This window comes from Homarus americanus, unplaced genomic scaffold, assembly GCF_018991925.1.
Source record: "Homarus americanus isolate GMGI-L3 unplaced genomic scaffold, GMGI_Hamer_2.0 scaffold34921, whole genome shotgun sequence".
Classification (NCBI taxonomy): Eukaryota; Metazoa; Arthropoda; class Malacostraca; order Decapoda; family Nephropidae; genus Homarus; species Homarus americanus.
The window spans coordinates 23,110,773-23,136,895 of record NW_024741901.1 but is presented as its reverse complement, the minus strand read 5'-3'; the positions used below and the strand labels follow the sequence as shown (position 1 = coordinate 23,136,895).

The window sequence follows — 26,123 nt, the reverse complement described above, 5'->3', positions numbered from 1 at the left end:
GAGGAATATTACCTAGAGATGAATATTACCCAGGGAGGAATATTACCCAGGGAGGAATATTACCCAGGGAGGAATATTTCCCAGGGAGGAATATTACCCAGGGAGGAATATTTCCCAGGGAGGAATATTACCCAGGGAGGAATATTTCCTAGGGAGGAATATTACTGGGAAAATATAATGGTGTGAGCGGAATGCAATATTGTTATACCCGTCGAGTTGGCAACACTGCAGAGACGTATATAAGGCAAGGGTCACAACACAGGAGTCTTAGTGCTATTTTGATCTGTGAACAGGATGCATCTCTTGGTGAGTGTTGTGGCCCTGGTTTGTGACCCTGGTGTGTGGCCCTGGTTTGTGGCCCCGGTGTACGGCCCTGGTGTGTTGTCCTGATTTGCTGATTTGTGGCCCTGGTGTGTGTTCCTGGGTTTTGGCCCTGATGTGTGGTCAAGGTTAGTGGCCCCGGTGTGTGGCCCTGGCGTGTGGCCAAGGTGTATGGCCCTGGCGTGTGGCCAAGGTGTATGGCCCTGGCGTGTGGCCAAGGTGTGCAACCTTGTTGCGTGCATGTGTTCACTGGTGTGGCCTGGTGTGTGGCCCTGGTGTGTGGATCTGGCGTGTGGCCCTGGTGTGTGGCTCTGGTGTGTGGCCCTAGTATGTGATCTTGGTGTGTGGCCCTGGTGTGGCTCTGATGTGGCCCTGGTGTGGCTCTGATGTGGCCCTGGTGTGTTGTGATTGTGTGCTTCAGCAGTATTGTAATGTGCCCGAGAGAGAGAGAGAGAGAGAGAGAGAGAGCAGAATTGAAACCAAAATAATGTTAAATTTCCAAACCATCCCAAAATAAGTGTACTGTGTGTATGTGTGTGTGTGGCAGACATGGTCCTCCTGCCTGCCATCTACCGGTTTGGTGGGACGTAAAAAAAATAACGTTCCTCTGGGGTCATTGCCTTGGACGGCCGTGTAAGGGCGTGTGCGTCCGGGATATTTAATCTTGTGAATATATCCGCTGAGTGTGTTAGTGATCTTAGCTGAGTGTGTTAGTGATCTTAGCTGAGTGTGTTTGTGATCTTATCTGAGTGTGTTAGTGATCTTAGCTGAGTGTGTTAGTGATCTTAGCTGAGTGTGTTAGTGATCTTAGTTGAGTGTGTTAGTGATCTTAGCTGAGTGTGTTTGTGATCTTAGCTGAGTGTGTTAGTGATCTTAGCTGAGTGTGTTAGTGATCTTAGCTGAGTGTGTTAGTGATCTTAGCTGAGTGTGTTAGCATCTTAGTTGAGTGTGTGTTAGCAGATCTTAGCTGAGTGGGGTGTTAGTGATCTTAGCTGAGTGTGTTTGTGATCTTAGCTGAGTGTGTTAGTGATCTTAGCTGAGTGTGTTAGTGATCTTAGCTGAGTGTGTTAGTGATCTTAGTTGAGTGTGTTAGTGATCTTAGTTGAGTGTGTTTGTGATCTTAGCTGAGTGTGTTAGTGATCTTAGCTGAGTGTGTTAGTGATCTTAGCTGAGTGTGTTAGTGATCTTAGCTGAGTGTGTTTGTGATCTTAGCTGAGTGTGTTTGTGATCTTAGCTGAGTGTGTTTGTGATCTTAGCTGAGTGTGTTTGTGATCTTAGCTGAGTGTGTTAGTGATCTTAGCTGAGTGTGTTAGTGATCTTAGCTGAGTGTGTTAGTGATCTTAGCTGAGTGTGTTTGTGATCTTAGCTGAGTGTGTTTGTGATCTTAGCTGAGTGTGTTTGTGATCTTAGCTGAGTGTGTTTGTGATCTTAGCTGAGTGTGTTCTTGTATTCTAGCTTCCTGATACGTTTTTTGTTTTAACTCTAACGTGGATTACATCATCTATAGTATAACTCTTGTTTTAACTTTGCACCAGATCTTATGAGGTTACTGTGAGGTGATGTCAGTGTTCGCTACCCTGACATCTGATAGTGTTAGATGGACAATTTTTTTTTAGTGTCAGATTCAAGGAACAAATTGTGGAGTAAAATTATACCCTTTGATTTCTTAGCCTGGCTGCCTGGTCTGAGAAGCATGGTGTAATGATTCCTCCTGACTGGTGCTGAGAATCCTTCCAACTGACTGTCTTAAGCCGGACAATAATGGAAATTACACTGATTTCCACCGTAACTAGATACCTCCTCCTCATCTCCAGTTACGGGGAAAAATAACTTACTAGGAGTTAAGGATCCTCGCTGAACTTATTGGTCTATTTAGGAAATTTTTGTCGTAACTAGACTTGCTCTCTCGCCTCCAGTTTGCGGGGAAAAGGATCTGACGAAAGAATTTCTGAGAATTATCGGCCAGACCCTCAGGCTGATTTGGCAGGTCGCCGCCCACTGCTGGCCAACTCCTCTGTTTACCCTTCTTGCATACCTGTGGCTTCCTCACCACCTCACTCTCTCCCTCACGACGGAGTTGAAGCCTCAGCTGAATTCGATTTTTACCAAGACTGTCGAATATAATCTAGGACTGCCAAAGTGAACTGTAGTTAGTAAAGCATACTACGTCTTAGACTATGAATAACTAGAACCATTTAGGGACAGGACCAAGGGTATGACACAACATCCTGACCACCGGGGGGCTGAGAAAGAACTTTAGTGACCGCTGCTCTTTAACTGTAATCATTTTGCGCTACTGGTAACAGGATGAGTGTGGGGTGCACAATAAACTAGCTACTGTATGCGGTAAAATTTAAGTTCTTACTTGAACCTTATCTTTTGTAATGTTAACTACGAACACGTTCATCATGCTTGATTGAACACAGTTTTTGAGAATGGCATTAAGGTACACCGTCAGGTTAATATTTGCTTTATTAAGATCATTAATAGGATAGTGAGTCCAAAGCACTTTATGAAGAGCCTTAACTCATGTATACTTCAGTTATATTAATCCTTCGCTATACTGACTCCAAAAGACATGGTCAGCAGGGCAACGTACTGCCACTTAAGAAGCGCGGGCCCTCTCTTGTGGGCTCAGGTAAGCTGGTCTGGGGTCCGGGTTTGAGGACGGCCTGTCATTCCTTTCCTCCCGCCTGACAACAGCATCTAATTGAACAATTGAAGGATAAATAAATATCCCCTTAAAAAAGAAGAAGTCATGATAAATAATTTGAATAGCAACTGATGAAAAATAAATAAACTGAAAAAAAATGACAAGAATGCAGGACGTATTGCCTCTAGTTCTGCAAGAGTCAAACCTAACTTATTCCTATAAGGATTGAGGCCCTTGAGGAAATTTACTTCAATCCATTGGTAAGGATTGGACCTGGGCCCACATATCCAGCCACCCAGAGCAAGAGGGCGCGGGCACGAGTCATTGCCCCCAGACCGTTGACCGTATCACCTTCCCTCCAACGTCACCCCTCCCACCATACAAAAGGCGACTGTTGCCATCCCATTATTATTATTATTATTATTATTATTATTATTATTATTATTATTATTATTATTATTATTATCATCTAATTTTTATTTACTTTTTATTATTATTATTATCATCTAATTTTTATTTACTTTTTCTTCTTCAACAACAAAATGATGTGAAATATATGTAAAAATGCCTTTTGTTTGTTTGTGTCGGCATATCTGTCTGTCTGGTGCTTTTCTAACCAAGTACTGAGTGTGTCAACTCTTGCAGGCTGTGTTGGTGAGTGTGGTGGTGGGCACTGCTGTGGCTGCGCCTGACCCAAGGTTCCGCTTTGCCTACTCCATCCCCACACATGAGGAACTCGTCCCACAGGCAGGAATCGCCCCACAGCCAGGATTCGCCCCACAACTATGGTGAGTCTCTACGGCGCCAGTTCTTCTACTCAGGTCTTGATAACTTCGTATCTTGAGGTCGTACCCAGTATCTCTCTGTCTGATCCTGGTCGACCTCCTGCAAACCCCAGTTTATATCCAGGTACAGTTTATAAGAATAAGTGTAAATAGCAAAGATTCCAGTATATCCCCACCTGACTTGTCAACTCCCCGCAGGAGACAGTTCATGGATAGGATCGGTCCTGTCTACACCTACGGATACGAGTTACCTGGTCGGGTCCACTACGAGAGCAAGGACGGCCAGGGGGTCGTCAAGGGCACCTTCGGCTACACCGACCCCTACAGTGAGGCTCCCTAGGCTCTCGTAACTCTTTATATGTCTCATTGGTCAGGTTCTTTAGTATCTATCTTGGCGCTGTTCTTTATCCTTTCTCTTAATCTACTTTTTCATCGAATTTCTTTCCCACATCTTCCTTTTATATCCATTTCTTACTTTTTTTTTTTACTGTCGTCATGTCACCCTTCTGGTACAATTCTTTTCCCTCGCCTTCAGCATCAACTACAGCTCTTCCTCACACTCGCCATAACTCCCCGCCCCCCCTGGCACCAACACGTCCCCTAACTACCAAAAATCACCCCTAAAAAACCTAGTTTCCTCCTCTCCCATCTTCTTCCCTATTGAATCTTATTCCTTGTCTTCACGTATAGTTCTGTTTTCAGATTAAAGAAGTTACATTTCAACCCCATTTTACATTTGCTTGACGATAATGAGAATAATGCTGAAACTTTATCATTATCAGTGTTTCAGCAGCAGCAGCCTTCCTCATTTCTTTGCTCGGGTGATACTTCCATGGTCGACGGCCTCATGAAGTGATCCCTCCCCCAAGGCTATGCCTTGTCATTCAGTCACTGTTGTACTACACACTCACACACACGAGCACTCCTCATCAATCTCGTCTTCCTCCTCCTTCTCCTTCTACTCCTCCTCCTCGTTTTCCCCCTTCTCGTCCTCCTCCTCCTTCTTGTCCTCCTCCCTGCACTTGTTATTTTACCTATATATACTTATTTTCTTAGTACGTTATTCACCACAATCCTCGTATAACCTGTATTTAGTGAGGTTAGGTTAGGGTCAACTATTTCTCGAGTATTAAGGTTGCCAGCCCACACTAACACACAGGTCCTCCTCAGAATCTCCCGCCGTGTGGAAGTACGTGAGTGACACCAAGTCTGGCTTCCAGGTCGAGAGCGACAGTCCCCAGCAAGTACCACAGGTAAGGGGTCAAAGGTCAAGGTACCACGGGGGTGGGGTCAAGGGTCAAGGTTCCACAGGAGAGGGGTCAAGGGTCAAAGTGCCACGGGTGAGGGGTCAAGGGTTAAGGTGCCACATGTAAGGGGTCAAAAGTCAACGGTTATGTCTAATTGAAACGACTCAACCAAAAGTAATTAATGGTTATGTATTTTTTAAAACTTTTCTTGTTGAAATTTAATTACAGTGAACAAAATAGATGAACATTAATCCTAAATCAGGTAAATGTGGCTGTATTGATGAATGTGAACTTCGCGGGTGACTCAGCCACATATTGTTAGAAACTAAAACTATTGTTATTAGTATTAAGATCGTAATCAGATGTTGCATAGTAACTTAATACCAAGACATTGACAACGTAGAAACATCGTAATCTTAAATGTTTATCAAGTAAGGTGTAAATTATAAAGGGAAAGCTACTTAATCACTTTTAGTAATCACTTATAATTATCTGGACACTTAATTCACTTTACAGCTGCAGACAGTAACTTCACACAATAACAGACAAGAGAACAGTGATAGGATACTTTTGCATATTATTTTCTTGAAGAATATAATTTCTGTCTTGTTTGTGTACAGTCAGAAGAGTCAGCAGGGCAGAGCGTCGTGCACCATGTACCACACAGCCAGCCACAGGTGGTGGTGCCTCCCCAGCAGCAAGTGAGGTCCCCCGGCGTGGTAGTAGGATCTCCTGAACAGGATGTCGCACTCTTGCCCCTCCTGAAACAGGCTGCCGAGGCTGGGCAGGTCTTGCCAGCTGGCTTTTCACCTTCAGGAACACCCCAATTCGTGGTGACTCCTGAGCTGGCAGAAGAGGCTGGTGGAGTGTCAGCCTTGGCCTACCGGCTGGGAGCCGTGCCTGTAGCAGCTGTGCACGACGTCCAGGTTAGACCCTCACACTTCAGAAACAACCAGGCAGACTTCTCCCCAGTCCTCGTGCACCAAGAACGGCCCGAGGCAATCTTCTACACGCTGGAGGTGCCTATCCAGTAACACAAGTAGACTACAGCAACTCTCCTGATAGCTACAACACACTTTGAATAACTGTATTACCTTGACAGCTTCAGTTAGACATCTTCCGACAAGTTATAGGAATACTCTCATCATCGACTCATGTCAATAGTATACCACACGCAGTATCTAACTGTATGTGTATTTCATTGTGTTTATATTTAGGATGTTGCCAAGGGAAGTAATGAATAGTAGATAACAACACAGTCTTATTAGGAGCAAAAACATATTTCAATTGTTTAAGACGTGGGTGTTATACTCACTACATCACACATACCTTGCTTGTTGAACTCCGGCGATCATTCCAGATGTATCAATGGGTGTCGCAGGCAAAAGAGGGCTAAATAGTACAATGCTGTTTTCTATTGACGCTTGTCTTATTGTTAGTGGTAAAAATATTTCCTAAACGATTTTTCCTCGCCGCTGGAGTACCCCAGGTTGTTAACAGTTATGTTTTTTCTTCTTCAAATGTTATGAAATCTCTCCAGGATGAGGCTATGGTGGAACAAGTCGCTAGCTCATATCTATTATTGTTCCTCTACGGCAAAGCTTATTGGAGGTGGACCCGCATACCTAATTCGTTTTAGACAGCTATTTATAGCGGAGTTTAGCTTCGTCGGTAGTTTAAAGCTTGCAGAACTGGAGAACTCTCACATTAGGGGCAATAGGTATTTCTCTTTCATTTTCGTCTTGTAATGACTTTCAGCACACAGGTGGATACAAGAGTGATCATAGAAAACGAACTACATACTACATTGAAGAAAACGGTACAACTAAACCTAAGTGAGAGGGAAGTCTATTCTGTTTCTTAAAATAAGACATTCGTATTTATTTTTTTATTTCTAATACATATAAGTTGTGCTTCGTTCCTGTGTATTTGTTTTGTTGTGTTCACCTGTTAGTATGGATACTTTAAGAACTTACGTTTGGGCATTGTTATTGAAGAGATACATGTTATGTTCAATAAATGTTCACTTACGCCACACTGTTTAACATTTCTGCTTCCAGTAATGAAAAACTTTACCTTTTCTACCATAGTTAACTTTATCATCAATATAATTAATACATAACGTGAATGGTTATAAAATCCCAATCCACATAGTTGAATTCCTTACTTAATGTGACATTTATGTACTTCCTCCCTGTACAGTATGTGTGTCTGCAGGTTTGCTAGAACAGTAGTTTCTGTGTGTGTGTGTGTGTGTGTGTGTGTGTGTGATGACACTTCCAAGACAAGAGTGAGTCAACAGGAGGAATGATCCAGATGAGAGCGAGTCTTTTAACATCGATGACTATGTAAGAGAGGACCTTAGAGCCGGTCAGGTGAGGGTGCGGGGGTAAAGATGACCGACTGAAACAATCAAAGTACACTGACTGACCTCATCACCCATACAACTTTGTTTTGTAGAAGCTATGAGGTAATTTTTCTTATTCCAACATGTTAATTATTAGACTCACTACTACTACTTTGCCGTTATTCGGAATCGAGTATGACGATCATCCAGCTATGATACAATGATATGAGTTATTAAGGAAGTCACCGTCATTGGTGAGCTTTGAGGCGCCAATCCATTACCTACGCCATGCACGACATCACCCCTGCCATGACAAAACATATTATTGGCTCTGTGTGTCGCTTCATCCGTGGCCTTATTAAGTACTATAAGGTTGAGACAGTAGTTCCCAGGTACGGGTGATGGGCGCGGTCAGGGCCATAAGGTCTCAGGTCACGCCTCTCTCGGGCACGACCTTGAGTCCTTATCCTCCATTATCATTTTCTTCTTTTATTATTTTCTTCTTCTTTTCCTTTTTCTTCTTCTTATCATTATTGAATATAGTGAAGATATAGTCGGTTCCCATCTCTTATAACCAGACACACAAACACACGAATGCTGGACCTCATCATATTGGTACTACCCATCACATGACATTGTACTTTAAATGTCACTGGTATGTGGTATATGGTAAGAGTACGTCAAGATACAAATAGTACTTGATATATACTGCTGATAAAACTTGTTGGATAATAAAGAAGGAAAATGGATTCTTACAGGAAAGTCACAGAGGATAGACTTAATTATATACCAAACACCAAGCCCAGCACTAAGAGCTTAAGAGGAAGTGAATTAATTAGCCAAAGGTCGTGAAAAGTCTTGTACCAACACCAGGAACTAGTCGTGATGAGGTGGTGGTTTAGGCTTTACATTTTCATTTGCTTTCATTTAAATTCTTCTGTGAAATGGATTGTGTTAGGCGCCATGATCAGATGAAGTGTTCCCCGTTACCTGAAGCTGGAGGCTGTTGTATACTTGCACGTTACTATACATCGGTTGTTAATGTATATGAGGGAAACTTTATCTTATGTAACAGTTTACTTCGTAGGCAGAGACTAAGACGCCTTCTATGGAACTTTTATCATGTGTCACTATAATATATCAGAAAATTTAACATAAGGTTGTGTATGAAACTGTACCAAGGTGGAATGTTAACTTAAATTAATATATATTTCAGGGGAATGTTGATAATGTTTTTTTAATTGGTTTGGATGTTGGTTTCTTGATCTCGCTGAAGTCAACCAAGTGCCTTAAAGTACCATCATCTTCAGTACCAGTACGTACAAGGATCCTCCAAGCCAGGGTGTGTATCATCTTTATTTAGCTCTTTGTTCATCACTGGTAAATATAATTGTTCCTAATGGTCTAAAAGAGTTGACTGATGTAGAAACTTAAGCTCAGTATACAACAATAGTGAACGGTGCTTAATAACCTTGGTAGTTGAAGCATCTAGAACGACAAAGAACAAAATACTGTCCTTGTAATAGGATAAAGTAAGGTAAGGGCATCGAGATAAACAAAAAAGCATCACTAAGAGTGTTTATGCTCTACACATCACAGTAGAAAGACACAGCTGCACACCCTCACCCTCCCTCCCTCACCATCTCGCAACACATCTGCTACATCTTCCCTCACAACTCAGAGTCTTGGTAAACTTTCAGAGCTCACAGTACATAATGTGAAGTGTTTGTTATAGTAATTAGTCTCTATATAGACGAAGTTAACAGCGAGATGTACTGATGAACAGATGTGTTGAGAAGTAACTGTCACTCCCTTGCTAACTCCCTACAACCTGCTTGGGTCATCTCAGCTGTGCCTGAACTACAAATTGGTAAACAAGAAAATGCCCTTTAAAGCTTACAGGTAACACCATTGTCGACACACCGACCTCTCCAACACCCCAGCTGCCCTGCTGACACACCACACACCCCGCTCTCCACCAATTAGTGTACATATAAACAGGACAACACAGCCTCAGCCTCCCACCACACAGTGAGTCTACCTGGGACTTTTTTTTTTATTAGTGAGTAACCTCTCGACTAAGCTCCGCCTAATTTTGGTGTCCCCGGCGACTGTCACAGCTCTCAGATGTTGATTGGTTATGAGTTGTTCACTAAGTTGTGCCTCAACCATGACGGCGTGACTCTACAACCCACAACCACTTAACCTGTAAGAAGGTTGTGGACGCCAACAGTAAACGAAGTCTATTCGATCGGTCACTTAGAAAAGACTCTCGTCTCCTCTTCCTCCAGACAACTCCCTCGCCAGGTGTAACACATGTGAAGGTCGTGGGGCCTAACTCATCATCCTCAACTGACTTATTCACGACCTTCGGGTGTGGGTGTGGAGGAGGGGCAGACGGAGTGGGGTGGGCATGGGTGGTCTACACGGATATGGCAGCGGGCAGGACGGGGTTGTCGTTCACGTGGGGCGGGCCAGACAGGACGTCAGAGGTGCCGGGTATCAAGATCACCGGGAACACCGCCTCGGGCGCCTCTTGCAGGTGCTGCAGCTGCACGTCGGTGATTATCGCCATGTTTTCAGTGTCGGAGTAGGTAGTGATTCCGTCACCACTGGGAAATGTTTCCTCCACATCTGACAGAAGCAGAGCGCCGTAAGGACTGGCAATTTTCTCGTCCTCCTGTAGCTGTGGCTGCTGTGGTTGCTGTGCCAGCTTTAAAAGTATCTGCTGCTCCACCTGGTCATCCTCTTGGGTTATGTCTTCCTGCTGTAGGGGGGCAGCACCCCCGGGGATGGCCTGGCCTCTGGCACGGTAACCTTGTCTTCCGGAGTCATAAGACACATCCACCTCCCGACCCTCCGGCGTCCTGTAGAAGTAGCGGCCCTTCACGGTGCCGTCAGGGTCCCGGGACTCTACACGCCACTGGTCGTTTCCTTGCATCCCAAACCTGTAATGATGGCCACTGTCACCTCCTCTGCCACATTAAAAACAAAACTCCACGCGCATTAGGGTATGTCGTGTTCTGATTGGCTGTGCCTTAACATATCACGATGGGTGCTCATATTCCGTCTATTACTGGCTAAGTTTACATTATCATTATGTCAACTAAGAGTAGGACAGTTAAGCTTGGTAGATCAGGTGAATAGGCTACCTACAGGCTAGGCAAGGTTAGGCTGCGTGTAGGTTAGGTTAAGTCAGGTTAGGTTCGGTATTAGACCAAGGTGAATACAGGTTAACGTGAGAAACTCAGGGAACTTAAGTTAAAAATGGTGAGTACAGGTGAGTACAGGTGAGTACAAATGACAGTATATGAACATGGGTGAACATAACCTTTGATGAACAAGGCTGAACACTAATGCCTCTTCTTTTATACCTTGATCACTGAACACAGAACGCATGACACAGATCAGCTTGAATGAAAACAGATGAACTTTGATGAACACAAATGAAATTAGATGAACATAAATATATATACAACAATAAGTTTTGCTGAACTCTTGTGAACTTTGACTCTGGTAACAAATTGAACAAGTAATATTCCTTAATAACTAATATTATATTATTATTATTATTATTATTATTATTATTATTATTATTATTATTATTATTATTATTATTATTATTATTATTATTATTATTATTATTATTATCATTAATTTTATTATTATCATCATTATCATTATTATCATGGTTATAATGGTTATCATAATCACCAACAGTACAAACTACCCAGTGATCACTTAACTACCCTGTGATCTCTTAACTACCCTGTGATCTCTTAACTACCCCGTAATCTCTTAACAACCTACCTATAACTACCATCAGGGTTATTCCAAATGAACATGTTGTTAGAGGCGACGGGGAGATCAGCGAGGTCAATATAAGGTTCACTTCGGTGCTCAGGTCGAAGGTCATCCGCCGGGGACGCCCACACGGCCGCCCCTGTTATCACCGCCGCCCACACCACCTGCAAATAATGACGAGTTTAGAGTCACAAGTCTTGGGTGGCTCTTTGATCAACAGACAGACAGACAGACAGAAAGATACATAAACTTAGCATTAAACATAAGATAATAATAATAATAATAATAATAATAATAATAAAAAGCAAAAGAATTAATAAGAGACGAAACGTGACCCCATTACTCAGATCCTGGTAAGGTGATCGCTGACTGGTCGAAGCTTTTGTTGACACATTGGCCAAAACGATCGCTGATTGGCTGAGGCATTACACCCAGTTGATGCACCCGGATTCCTATATTTTATTCGTCTTTGTTTATTCTAGTGTAAATAAACAAACACACAAACAAACAAACAAACTATTTTTGTTTACATTAACGTTATTTCTTCGTCAGTGTGTTTGGTAAGAATATAGATTATGTGTCCTTGTCTGTGTGTGTGTGTAAGAGGACTTTTGAGTTACCAGACCAGACCTCTCTCTCTCTCCTACCACGTGTGAGAGGCTGGCTGAGGAGAGGACATGAAGTACTGTGAAGGAGGAGGAGGCGGAGGAGGAAGAGGAAGAGGAAGAGGAGGAGGAGGAGGAAGGGGAAGAGGAAGAGGAGGAGGAGGAGGAAGCCGTCAAATAAAAGAAATGAACGGAGTGACATAATACACACACACACACACACACACACACACACACGTAAAAGAACAATTATAAAACAGACACACAGACACAAGAGCACAGTGACATTAACCAGAGGTGAAGTCAGGTCATAACCAGACAGAGAACCTTTGCTAACTATAACCCAACTCATTATTTGGTCATAACTAATAGATGTTAATTACCTTAGTGTGGACACAATGGAGAGCAGTTTGTTGAGTGATTCTGTTTGTGATGTATGTTTTAGTATGTTGTTTAAAGGGGTTTTGTATACATTCCTTTACACCATCCCTTACAAACACAGCCCTATCCTTGAACAGTCACTTTATACCAACTCACAAAAAACACTTTCCAAAGACAAGAAAATATATGTATGTATGTATGTATGTATGTATGTATGTATGTATGTATGTAAATTACACAATATATGCAGGAGGTTCTTCTGTGTAAAGTCAATTGAGTTAAAAGCTGTGCGTATGAAGGTCTGATCATGAAGTTTGTATGATGATATTTATCGATTGTGTGTGTGTGTGTCTCTGGTCGAACAGGCTGGCCAACCTTGAGATCCGGTCCAGGGGGGAGGTGCCACTGGGTGCGGAGCCTGTTATGCCGCTCTCAACAGATGGCACACTTGATTTATAAGAGCGAAGTATATAAATTTCTGTCAGTCATGAATGATACCCCCAGATATCCACATGAGGGTGTATAAGAGAAACGTTTAGTGATGATCCACACAGGTGTACAGGGTTGGATACTAGCAGAGGCAGCTTGATCTTGTAACACACACTCAAGATCAGGTCTTAGGGAGGAAAATAATGTTGTTTATTGGACTTTGGTGTGGGGAAACATGTTCTACAAGCAGGTTTACAAGGTACTAGGTATTAATGGGGTAATATTCAGGCGTATTTCGGTTAATATCTCGTTTAATGGGCAGACAATACCAGGTACACGTTAATAGGTAGGAATGTGTATCTCAGTTAAGGTACCGCCCTGACTGTGTGTACATGACGAGGTTAAGTAGTTCTTAGAGACATATGTAGTGTTATTCAAGTTAGGGTTCGATTCCTATACACTCACCACATAGGGAACACCTCACCTTTCCCCAATAAAACACCTGGGTTACAATAATTAATACAAACTCGTTCTATTTTGTAAGAGTATCACAGGATTTTTTTTGGTGCCACACCCAACTAGGTTGTGGTGTGTGATGATCCACTCCTTATAGCTAAAGTAGACCATAAATTACTTCTTTTAGTTATATTTCCACGTGGGAATTACTTTTCCTATAATCTATACTCAAATCTACATGTTATGCTGAATTCTACACCTCAGATGTGACAGAGGAGAGTAGAGGACGTATCACTCTGTTACATGTTGACGTTTGTGTCGCGTTTACCTTCTGGCTCACACATTCTCTCAGGTATTTTGTTCTCTGAGTTTTCTACTCTCTTTTGATTCCTCACATTGATTCATTTTCCCCCTCATTCTCTTTCCCCCCTCCTCTTCCTTTTACCCTTCTCTTCTCTCTCTCCTCTCATCCTTCAATTCTTCTTCCTCCTCTTTCCCCAATCGTAAGCGTTAGGTGATACTCAGTTAGGCCAGAGACTCTTAGTGAAGGGATCATTGACTCGCACCCGCCTGGACCGTCACCCCAACTGAGACTGAATTAATAGTCTCGTCACTTCTTTATATACGGCGTGCTGTTAGTATTTATTATGGGCAGACAGCAGCGCCCCCTTCGTTACTCTGAGCGGAACTAATTCAGAATTGGTGATGTATGTAAATCTGAGTAATTTATCGTAGTGTGTTAGTGGGTAATGTTGGAGGGCATCAGATGGAAGTCATATCACTACAACCCTGCAAGTTACCACCACGACACGACGCAACACAAGACACGACACGACACGACACGACACGACACGACACGACACCTTAGAAACCAAGTCGCAGATGGTCCTCTCAGCTGAACCGAGAAGAACTAAGACAACATTAACAGGTGAAAAAAAAATCCGAACATCATCTCCTCAAACATCAATCCAACATCACTAACAATGGTCTCACAACATTCACACACACGAGAGTTGTACCAGGGAAGGCCAGGGTCAGAGGAGCAGTTTGTTTAAGCGTTTTGGTCGAGTGATTCGGTAAATGTACCTTCCTCAGTTCCTAGCATGGCGGATTGTCTTCTCTCGCCAGCCATGACACCAGTTTCTTCCAATGTGCTGAAGGCCGTGCAGCGATAGGTGAGGAATGGCATGTGGCCCCCAGGTACAAATTAAATATGCTACCTGTTGTAATTTGGAGGTGTTACTTGTCCGGGGGGTGTGGGGAGATATACACTAGGAGACGCTGCTGGGGGAGTGGTGGTGGTGGTGGAGGTGTTGGAGGTGGCGTTAGAGGTAATGGTGGTCGTGGTGGAGGTGGTGGAGGTGGCGTTAGAGGTAATGGTGGTCGTGGTGGAGGTGGTGGAGGTGGCGTTAGAGGTAATGGTGGTCGTGGTGGTGGTGTTGGAGGTGTTGGAGGTGGCGTTAGAGGTAATGGTGGTGGTGGTGGAGGTGTTGGAGGTGGCGGAGGTAATGGTGGTCGTGGTGGTGGTGGTGGAGTGTTGTTGGCGTTAGAGGTAATGGTGGTGGTGGTGGAGGTGTTGGAGGTGGCGTTAGAGGTAATGGTGGTCGTGGTGGAGGTGTTGGAGGTGGCGTTAGAGGTACTGGTGGTCGTGGTGGAGGTGGTGGAGGTGTTCTCTTACGTATACCCTGATCCAGCCCAAGTCCCGTCGACTCCTGACACCACCACCACACTACAACACCACCACCACACTACAACACATCATCTGACTGTTAGCCTTAAGAGTATAACCACACACACACACTATAGCCTTGAAGCCCTGGCATACACTCACGTACAGTATGGCAGACCCGTGGGTGTGGTAAGACTGATCTGATCGACCGCACGTCTGATTGACCAATGATCTGAACGACCACTAGCCTAATCCACCACTATCCTAATCCACCACCAAACTAATCCATCACCATCCTCATCCACCAGTGGCGTGATTCATCTGTGGTGTAATTGTGCTGCTAGACAAGGTCAGATGTGGTCAGTCGGGTAGATCTGGTAACCTGTCTGAACCACACCATTATCCTATACTAAATTCTATCCTGCTGTGTCCTGCTGTCCTGCTATGTCCTATTGACCTGCTCTGTCCTACACTAACCTGCTCTGTCTCTTTTATCCTACACCCCTGTCGTCTGCACAATCCCTCCCTGCCAGCCATAATACCCTACCCTACCAGAACCTAAAATCACCAGAGCCATCGTGCCCAGACCTATCAAGCACCGCACTCAGCCAGCCAGCCAGCCAGCCAGCCAGCAGGTCAGGGCGGCAGGTGGGGCCAGGTATTTCCCACAAGGATGCAGCAGGTAAGGGCAGTGACGGTCAGGAGGTCAGGTAGCGGTCAGTACCCGGATACTCAAAAGGTTCGTATGTTGAATTTCCACTCGGGTAGATGAGGGAAGTGAGAGGTCTTCTATCTTACTGGTTCACTTAGGGGCACTCACGATAGCTACTGGAAATGACGTCAAAATTGCGCTGAGACTCTACTTTGTCTCATCCCAGCAACGGGGGGAAAGGAGAGAGGGAGGAGACAATCTCTTTGAATTCTAAAAAATATAGGAAATGTTATGAAATCCCTTGAAAATTAATTAATCTTCAGGTGATACTTTCAGGGTGTTACGTTACCTTAGCTAATTGGCCGTCAGTGAGGCACAAATAAAGATTACTTTGCTGTTTGACAAGTATTTGCATAATTCCTTTTTTTTCGATGACCAAGTGGGTACGAATAACTCAGATTACTGATAGATTAAAACACTTTTCTATTGATTTTCTTTTCTATTTCTTTTCGTTATTTTGATACACATAAAATATTAATTATAAAAACAACTGGACTGTAAATTTTTGTTGGGAATGATTTACAAATTACGTAAGGATATCATACGGATCTATTTATTTTACTTACTGGCATTTGATCAGTTTTCTTTGATCAGTAAATAATTCCGTTTTCTATATTTTGATCCGACGAGAAAGAGAAACTGATATAGATTTGCAAGTGAGTGACCGACTATACAGGTGGTAGGTGTGTTTATCATATACACCTGAGCACCCTACTACACGTTAGCACACCTGAACACTGTACACACCTGTCTCTCAGCACACTTATACCTCATCTTAAAGGAACAACAGTTAAGAAAATTTATAAAATAATAATAAGTGAAGAAGATAATACATATAACAAAGTATTCTAAATATAATATATAAACAATTTGACTATTTTTCTTTCAAACTCTCCTAGAAATAATATTAACACCCGAAACTATTTGAATATTCAACATTTCCTTCAAAATCTTTTAAAAATATTATCAATACATTTTACTATCACTTTTGTACACCTTAACTCTTAAATGAAACCTGATCAGTAGGATGTGAGGAGAGACAAGAGGTCATTCGCTCCCTGAAGACATCACAAGCTGGTAGAGGGAGAGAGAGAGAGAGAGAGAGAGAGAGAGAGAGAGAGAGAGAGAGAGTTTAGGGCGACAGGAGCCAGGCTGGGTTAGACAGTGCAGCCCGCTGAGTGCCCCTTCTCCATATGCATGTGGCGCACCCTGGGTTATTATCTATAGTGGAGCTGAGAGTTAATGGTGGAGCTGGTATATTGGTGCTGGGACTTAATGGTGCACTGTTAGTCTCGCATTTTGCTGAGAGTTGAGGGAGGTGGAGGGGGAGAGGGAGAGGGAAGGGGGAGGGAAGGGGATGAAGCACAAGCATCCGCACCAAGCCACAGAAGTATCCACTTACACCACAAGAACGAGGCCACCACACCATGACTGTGAGGGACGATGTGAGTGACCGGTCCTCAAGGTTACTCATCAACTCAATGATGGGGGAAGATTTATTGACAGGAAGAAGTTACAGCCAGACGGGAGAGAGGACAGAGAGAAGAGACAGACAGAATCACAGATAGATGAAGATACGGAATTATTCATATCTATACAAACTGACCTCTAGACAGACAGACAAACAGATAGATAGACAGACAATAAAACAAACAGAGAAATGGGAAAGAAGAGAACCAAAATAAATAAACAATGAAAGAGAATATATTTTGAGAATGAAAAAGAGAAAAAAAATGACCCGCGGTAAGGACACAAGTCACTACGAACCTATGATATCGAATATCACAACTCTATCGTATAACCACGTCTGGCAGCCTTAATAATTACTTTATTTAACACCTAATAAATAAACTATATTAAACAGTTTGTGAATGAGAAATAAAACTTAATTTTCAGCTACTTGCCAGAACTCACTACAATAAAAGGAAGTGCAGCTGTCAGAAGAAATATGGCGGGCATTTACTACAGCTGACAGGAACATGTTAGTTGCCATTAATATTTTGACTACGCATCTGTCATGGTTATCAGGCGTTTCTTTGTTGATTGTTTTAGATTGATAAATTATCTTAAACAAATGAAAGAAGGAATTAGAGATTTAAAGAAGATAATGCTAGAACGGGAACCTGAAGCCAGACAAGTTTAAGGCTAGTAATCTCATAGGCATAATTTGAGCTCAGAGGTTCATGGAGTAAACAAAAGTCTCTCAGTGTTGCTCCTAGTTCATCATACTTGTTTGGCGAGCGTTTCAGGACCCAAGGCGGGTTCTGACGCCAACTATAGCTGCTCAAGGTCCCGACGTCTACTATCGGCTCATCTCCCTCTTTACCACACCCCTATTTCCATCTCCCCCCCCATCTCATTTTGCCTCCCCTCTTCTTCCCCTCCCTCATTCTCCCCCCATCCATACCCTCACCTGCCATCATACATCGCCATGATTCCTTCCTCCCATTATTTTAACCCAGCATCCTTCTCTCCTATCTTCTTTTTTCCCACTCCTTCTCCCTGGCCCTAAACAACCCTCTCACTCTCTCCTTCCTCTAACCCTTTCCGTTTCCATCTCTCCTCCATACTCCATTCCTTCTACTTCTTCCTCCTTCCAAAACACCTCCCCCCTCCTCCTCATCATCTCCGTTTCACATCACTCCCCCGCCCCGCCCCGCCCCGCCCCGCCCCTCCGTCGCTGAAGGACATAACCACACCCTCCTCACGACAGGTCTTGGCAGGGAGTGTATAGAGCAGGACACCTTACATAATGCAGGGAAGGGGAGGCGTTCAGTGGGACGTTGTCTTGGTTGATCCTTGACCTAACCTAACCGTACCGGCAGGATTTGGGATCAGTAGAGTTTAGTCTAGTTAGGATTATAGGTCATTAAAATTGATGGGTATTAAGATTGGAACCCATTAGAAGTGGGACCTATTAGAAGTGGGTCCCACCAGAAACACTCTCCAGCACTCCCCGCCAGAGCCCAGTCTATGCTCGGAATGGAAGGAATACGCTGCCTGTCACAGTACGGTCACAGGGGGCAGGACTCTCAAGAGATACATACGTCGAGTGTTTGTTTTTTATCGTAACTCGTGTGATAATGGAGTGCGTTCGGCTCCGGCAGTCTCAAGGCATTTAAGCTACGAATCCGGCTCCAGTAGTCTCAAAGCACATGAATCCGGTTCCGTTAGTCTCAAAGCAAACGAATCCGGCTCCAGTAGTCTCAAAGCACATGAATCCGGCACCGGTAGTCTCAAAACACATGAATCCGGTTCCGGTAGTCTCAAAGCAAACAAATCCGGCCTCAGTTAGTCTCAAAGCATTTAAAGCACTCAACCGGCTCCAGTAGAGATAGAGAGAGAGAGAGAGGAGGGGGAGGGAGGGTGGAAGGGGAAGGGGAGGGAGGGAGGGTGGGAGGGTGGAAGGGGAAGGGAAGGGAGGGAGGGAGGGAGGGGTGTGTGACCCTAATATTATGCAACAAAGAAGACTTCTGGGATTTTCCAACTCATCCCTACCACCACCTGCCACCCCACCTACCACACACCGCCCACCTACCACCCCACCTACCACCACACTTACCACACACCGCCCACCTACCACCACCATCTACCACCATCACCAGGGGGGTGTTTATGTTAAGGTGTGTGTCAAGAATGTGTCAGAATGTGTAAAGGTACGTGTCAAGTTGTTCCAAGGTGTCAAAATGAGTGTCAGGACGTGTCAAGATGTGTCAAGGTATGTCAGGGTATGCCAGCGTGTGTCAAGGTGTGTCAAGGTGTGCCAGGATGTGTCAAGGGTATATCATGGTTATGCTGACATGTTACAGTATGTCAAAATATGTCAAGCAATAACAAGTGTCTTTCAATGACCGTCGCGTCAAAGGAGAGAGAGAGAGAGAGAGAGAGAGAGAGAGAGAGAGAAAGAGAGAGAGAGAGAGAGAGAGTCGATCAGCAACTATTTCTATGTCTTCAAGTCATCATCTTTGACATCTCAGGAGGTGACCAAGAACAGAGAGTCATGGTGTGAGCTACCCTTTCTACTAGCACCCACTAGCACTCACCTAACACCCATTTATACCCACCTACACCTACTAGCACCCATTATAGCTCATCTAGCACCTTTTTACACCTACTAGCACCCATCTACACCCACCTACACCCACTTACCTTCCATTAGCACTGCTCACCCCGCAATACCCTCCTCCCTAACAGGTTATTGTCTTTTCCAAGGACGTTATACTGAGGTACCCCTTCCTTAACGTTCCTCCTCCTCCTCGTTCTCTTCGCCTTGCCTTCTTCTCTCCTTCATCTCCTCGTCCTCACCCGTTCTTACCTGTCACTTCGTCTCTCTCTCTCTCTCCTCTACTTCTATACCTCCTATCATTTCCCTTGTTAGCGATCATACATTGTTACGACAGACAGACAGACAGAAAGACAGACAAACAGACAGACAGACAGACAAACAGACAGACAAACAGACAGACAGACAGACAGACACAGACAGACACACTCTACCACCCCATCTTCACTACGGTAGGTACACTATGTTCTCGTGACCTTGTTGCCTGTACTCCCTCCATTGTCCAGGATCTACAACACCCTCCTATTAACCCCACCTTGCTACAACCCCCCCCAACTCCCCACTCGGCCCCACTCCATTTAGCCTCACCCCATTCTGCCACACCCCAATCTGTCCTACTCCATTTTACCTCACCCCGTCCCGCCCCAACCCACTCTGCCCCACCCCACTCTGCCCCACTCCATTCAGCTCCACCCCGTCCCAATCCGACCTCCCAATCAATGTCTCTATTTTGAAACCTTGACATCCTATTAGTTTTCCTATTTTCCATTAACTCTCCCGTACTAGCAAAATCTCCCTAGTAGTGTGTGTTGTGTTGACTCCTCTGAGACACACTCCACAGGGCCCCATCAGTCACACTCGAGGGCTGGCTGGTGGAGTGTGAGGCTCGAGGCGATCATGATTCGTCTAGTCCGGATTACATGACGTACACACGGTAAGGTCCCCGGTACACACACACACACACACACACACACACACACACACACACACACTGTATCTGTACCTCCCTTGTGACGGACGAACTGTACAATCAACAAACTTTTCTAAATATGAGTTCAGTCAAGTCAAGAAGTGTAATGGTAACTTTAAAACCTTTATATATATTTCTAAAGTTATCTATCAAGAGTCATTCATTAAAATATATAAAAATGGATAAAACTGAAATAATTGGACTGTAATATACACCTTCTCATTTAATTTATTACTATGTGTCGTGTTGGCCCCGAGTCAGTGGTCGTGGTGGAGGGGTGGTGGTGGTGGTGGGGGGGACCCTGGGGGCTGGGAGCTCACACTTAAGTTATACCTCGGAGTCTGACGTCCAGTTCGTGACTCGTTGTGAGCCACGGTGAAGGTCACGTCTGGCTCAGGTAATGGGTACACATAATAACCTAACCTACGACACCTTCCACAGTTTAAGACTTTGCTGCAAGGTTAGATGAGGTTAGGTGGTGGTCAGCAGCAGGCGTGACCACATACCATAACCCCGTTTTATGACGACTATAGACAAACAAGAACATCCTCACGATATCTGTCTGTCTCCCTCTTTCTCCTGGGAGGGATAGAAGATATAGACCCAAGTAATGTCTTTAAAGATGTTCAGGACACAGCTTCATGCTCGCCAAAATGTCACCCAGAAGGAAGATAAGGAAACAGACTTACTGAAGGTTCTATATCAGGTGAAGCCGCGGAGGAGGAATGGTCTTCAAAATGGCCGTTAGGTAAAGAAGATAAAACTTGGCCTCAACACGCTATCCCTACTGCCTCACCCTGTGGCCATTTGGAACACACCTCCTACAATTGGTTTACTTTAGGCCTACAACCCTCCCACAGCCTGCAACCCCTCCTCAGCCTATAACTCCCCCACAACCTACAACTCTCCTACACATTAAAGCCCACATCATGTACCTTGTTCCTGTTGCCTTCGTCAGTACATCACCAGGCCACGTCATCATGCGTTGGGTCATCCATCACTCCTCTCTCTCTCTCTCCAACCTAAATTACCTTGTTTAATGTTTACCCTAACCTACCCTACCCTATCCTACCCTACCCTACCCTACCCTACCCAACCCTACCCTACCCTACCCTACCCTACCCTACCCTAACTTACCCTACCCTACCCTACCCTACCCTACCCTACCAAACTTACCTAACCTAACCCAACAAACACGAACTCTAACAGCATTATAACTCATCTTAACTCCTTAGCTCCCACCCCACTGCAGGGCCCCACAGGTACGAGAAACAACTAACCAGCCCCTCACCTGACCACTCTTAACACGTACTTCTTATGGTCAGGGTCACCAACACTATTTTTTGTCGTTTCTCAGTAACTATTGGACAGGATTATCAATGTTTCCTACTGTGTGTTTTTGTTTCGACCAAGAAGTCACGATAATGTGCTACGTGTGTTGGGTTGTGGAGTGTGTTATGGTAATGATGTTTTGGTTGTGGAGGTTGGGTTGGGTTGTGGAGGTTGGGTTGGGGTGTGGAGGTTGGGTTGGGTTGTGGAGGTTGGGTTGGGTTGTGGAGGTTGGGTTGGGTTGTGGAGGTTGGGTTGGGTTGTGGAGGTAGGGTTGGGTTGTGGAGGTTAGGTTGGGTTGTGGAGGTTGGTTGGGTTGGGTTGGGATTGTGGAGTTGGGTTGGGTTGTGGAGGTTGGGTTGGGTTGTGGAGGTTGGGTTGGGTTTTATGCGATCTTTGGGACCCTGAAGGAGGTGGCAGGTTAGGTATAAGGGTGGGAGTGTAGGTCAATGTCCCTAATAGGTAGCAATGTCTCAGGGGTCAGCGTAGGGGTCCAGGTGTACAAGCTCTCTCTCTCTCTCTCTCTCTCTCTCTCTCTCTCTCTCTCTCTCTCTCTCTCTCTCTCGTTCTTTATCTTTAATTTCTTTCTCTTCCATTCTTTTTCTCTCTCTCTCTCTCACTGCACACGCACACACACACACACACACACTCTGACAACCACTAATTTGCAGACTATAATTATGCACCGTTTAGAATATCAAGTATTTGTCCAAGGTTGAGTTTTAACACAAGGCTTGGCGGTCAATAATTCCTTCATGGTTAAAATCTCTAGAATATAAACGCTTGATGTGTACAGACAGACAGACAGAGAGACAGACAGACAGACAGACAGAGAGAGACAGATTTACACATTATCTGAATTGACGTGCATGAGTTAGCTAATATGTGATTCAATTAACATGTGCAGGGAGGCTTATCCGTCTTGGTATGTACGTATGTGTGTGTGTGTGTGTGTGTGTGCGTATATGTGTGTGTGCTTATTTGTGTGCGTATGTACGTGAAGAAGGTGACCACACATCCTGGCTGAGGTCAACGGTCTTGCCACGTCCAAATCCGTCTGCCAGGCGCCACTACTGTTCCTCCTCCCACACCTGTCCCTGTCTCCACACTTGTCCTGTCTCCACACCTGTCCCTCCTCCCACACCTTTCTCTGACCCCACACCTGTCATGCCTCCACACCTGTCCCTCCTCCCACACCTTTCTCTGACCCCACACCTGTCATGCCTCCCAAACCTGTCCCTCCTCCCACACATGTCCTGCCTCCCAAACATGTCCCTGCCCCCACACCTGTCCCTGACCCTACACCTGTCCCTCCTCCCACACCTGTCAGACTTTCAACACCTACCACGTGTGATCCCTTCTCCTGTCCCAAACCCTTTAGCGACCACACCCTCCCTCCTGTAACCACCCCATCCCCTGGCCCCATCCCTTCACATGGCCCCATCCAATCTAATGGCACCGCTCCCTGTTCTTGGCCCCAACCTAGTGTGTGTGTGTGTGTGTGTGTGTGTGTGTGAGTGTGTGTGTGTGTTTACGTGTGTGTGTGTGTGTGTGTGTTTACGTGTAGTAGTAGTAGCAGTAGTAGTAGTAGTAGTAGTAAAGTAGTGTTACCCTGAAACAAGTCACTGAGGCCACAAATAGAGGATCCTAACCTACATTTAGGGCTAAAACCAGTTTATAATATGGTAATTAGGACATAGACCAACAGGTTCTATATAACTCAGCGCTAAAAATACTTCTCTCCCTATTATTATTATCTGTTACATTATTATTGTTGTTATTATTCATATTATTGTTATTATTGTTAGTAGTGTTATAGTTATCATATTATTATTATTATTATTATGAAGTAAGAAATACATTCATAACATGTTGCACAATTGTATAATAATCAACATATACAGTACATCTTCTTCAACAACGTCTATATCACCCTAATGAATAAACCACTATTTTTATCTTCCCCTTTACGGCTAATAAAACACCAACGTGCCCTTTAATACCCCATAACCATCGTCCTTTATATAATTATCTGAATAACTTGATCTCACACCTTTATCTAATTACCTTGATGTCATAACTCAGGTAAGATAACAGACTTTAGTTACGTAAAGAAGTGAAGCAGGTTATTCTAGTCTATGATGTTATCTTTAATGGTGAGGTTAATTATATGGTCAATAATTAGTTAAACATACAGTCTGTGTGGCGGGAGGGGGTGTGGGTGTGTGGGTGTGGGTGGGTGGGTGTTGGTGGGTGGATGGATGGGTGTGTGGGGCTGGGTGGATGTGTGTGTTCGTTTGGATATTAGTACTTCGTCTCACCCTTTATATCCACCCTGAGCCACCCCAACACCTATACCCACACACCCCATACACCCACCCCCCACGGGCTATAACCAACACACCCTCACGTTAAAATCAATTAATCACCTCCAGTCTAAACAACAACACCAAACTAAAAAAAATGAAAAGGACACCCACCCAGCCTGACGCCTGACACTGGGGGGTGGAGGAGGGGGGGTGTGGGTGGGGGGGGGCAAGGATGGGAGGAGAGGGATTTAACATGTGAAAAACTCCAAACGAGTTAATACAGATGACTAAACGCTTACAAAAACATCTTCACCGTGAACGATACTAACACGAGTCTTCTAAATACACGTAAAAAAATATATCTTTATCCATCGCTACAGAATTTAGCTGACGCCAACATGACTTTGTAAACACTTACCTGCATAAACAACTTCAAGCAAAACCAAAAAAAACAAAACATTATGGATCACAATGAAAAGGTAGTTCGTTGTTGTTTTGTTTTCAGCTTTTAGAGGACCGTAAACACAGCTACACACCCACCCACCTCCTGGAGCCCTCCCCCAGAAAGGTGTAACACTCGCTACGACTCACCCTGCCTCGCCACATCTCTTACACTTGATGATACTGAGCCCAGGACGTGGCCTTCACCGCCCTCTTATACCGGGTGTGTGTGTGTGTGTGTGTGTACGTCCTCGTTGCCACCTCCCGCCTCTACAGCTCCGCCACACGCAATAATAATACGACAGTTTACCTCTCAATGTCATTCCTCATGTGTACAATAAATTAATATCATTCTCCTCTACTAAAATCTATTGTTGTGAGTAAGTTAGTTTTTATACTGTCTGTTGTTTTAGGTTATTATTGAGAGTTGTAATACCGTGTTAACTTTGTCTTAAGTTAGAGTCTTTCAGTCTATGTTCTCTACCTTTGATCATCGTGGTAATTAATTATTCTCGTGTGTAATGACCCTAAAAACCACTTAACTAACACGGTCTGTCCTCACTACACCGTCTGGCCGTCCATCACGAGCTACGATGCCGAACTTGGGATGATCCAGACTCAGCTGCCTCAAGAGTGTAGCCACATCCAGGCTACACCTTACACCTCCTCCAACACTCACCTCACACCACGAACTACACCTTTACCATCATTATCATTAAAGACTAATTATATATATAACACACTTAAATACATGATATATAAAATAATTCGTGATAACAAGAAGATAAAGATAATAATTCCTTTCTGGGGAGTTAGGTTTTACATGAGATGTTTGGTAACAATGTAGGTTAACGGGATAGGAGGCTTCGGGTCCGCATCATCTAGTGAACCACTCAACTCCTTGGCGGTAACACGATGCATAATATTCTCCATATATAAACCCTTAATAACATGACGTCACGGATGTCCTCAAAAGCTAAAACAGTTGATGTGTCGTCACGAAAATCATCAAAGTTGGGGGTGATGAGGGAGTGGGGTGATGAGGGAGTGGGGTGATGAGGGAGTGGGGTGATGATGAGGTGATAGTGAGGGTGGTGGTGGTAAGCGAATGTGAGTGATGAGAGGGTGGTGGCGAGGGGGTGGACAAGAAGAGAGGAAGTAGTGAGGGGGGCGGGGGGTGACGAATTACTATTCCAATCAAGCTGACACCTCGATCACATCCACCAAAACACTTTCGTGGTCTTCATCCCTCCACGTTATATAAAACCATTCCTTAATTTGGCTAATTTATCCACCAAAAACAACAAGTATAAATGAATTAAAAATGAATTAATATCATAAAGTACAATATATATATAAAACACATCCATTGCATCAGAAATATTAAATAAATAGCTGGAATTATAAACGTCAAGGGATAACTATGATAAATTGTTTTCGTAGGGAGAGACTGTCGAACCCCCAGATGTTGCTACACAGCTCGAGTGGTGGCGAAAGACTCTCTTGGCATACAGAATCAAATGGACATTGTACTTCATAATGGTCCTCAACCTTGGTCACTGCTCCTACAATTAACCCCTACCCACCACCTGCACCATAATA

The 26,123-nt window shown here is 44.3% G+C and overlaps 2 protein-coding genes across 2 annotated transcripts; one reads left to right on the top strand and one right to left on the bottom strand.

The window, feature by feature from the left end:
• The first annotated feature begins 220 nt into the window (after positions 1–220).
• On the top strand, positions 221–7,039 carry LOC121876185. The gene is made up of 5 exons (XM_042381147.1): positions 221–306; positions 3,620–3,762; positions 3,958–4,085; positions 4,930–5,012; positions 5,627–7,039. Exons 1-5 carry the CDS (start codon positions 295–297, stop codon positions 6,038–6,040), a joined length of 780 nt encoding a protein of 259 aa, XP_042237081.1. The 5' UTR covers positions 221–294; the 3' UTR covers positions 6,041–7,039.
• A 1,878-nt stretch (positions 7,040–8,917) lies between these two features.
• Positions 8,918–24,751, bottom strand: LOC121876187. The gene is made up of 3 exons (XM_042381148.1): positions 24,672–24,751; positions 11,164–11,321; positions 8,918–10,301 (listed from the first exon to the last, which is right to left on the bottom strand). Exons 1-3 carry the CDS (start codon positions 24,684–24,686, stop codon positions 9,776–9,778), a joined length of 699 nt encoding a protein of 232 aa, XP_042237082.1. The 5' UTR covers positions 24,687–24,751; the 3' UTR covers positions 8,918–9,775.
• Between the last annotated feature and the right edge of the window lie 1,372 nt (positions 24,752–26,123).

What these genes read in the sequence shown, in the direction of transcription:
- LOC121876185 (XM_042381147.1), top strand. An exon ending in CGGCTACACCGACCCCTACA is followed by an intron (nt 4,086 to 4,929) that starts GTGAGGCTCCCT and finishes GGTCCTCCTCAG; the next exon opens with AATCTCCCGCCGTGTGGAAG. An exon ending in GTCCCCAGCAAGTACCACAG is followed by an intron (nt 5,013 to 5,626) that starts GTAAGGGGTCAA and finishes GTTTGTGTACAG; the next exon opens with TCAGAAGAGTCAGCAGGGCA.
- LOC121876187 (XM_042381148.1), bottom strand. An exon ending in AACCCTGATGGTAGTTATAG is followed by an intron (nt 10,302 to 11,163) that starts GTAGGTTGTTAA and finishes CCATCATTACAG; the next exon opens with GTTTGGGATGCAAGGAAACG.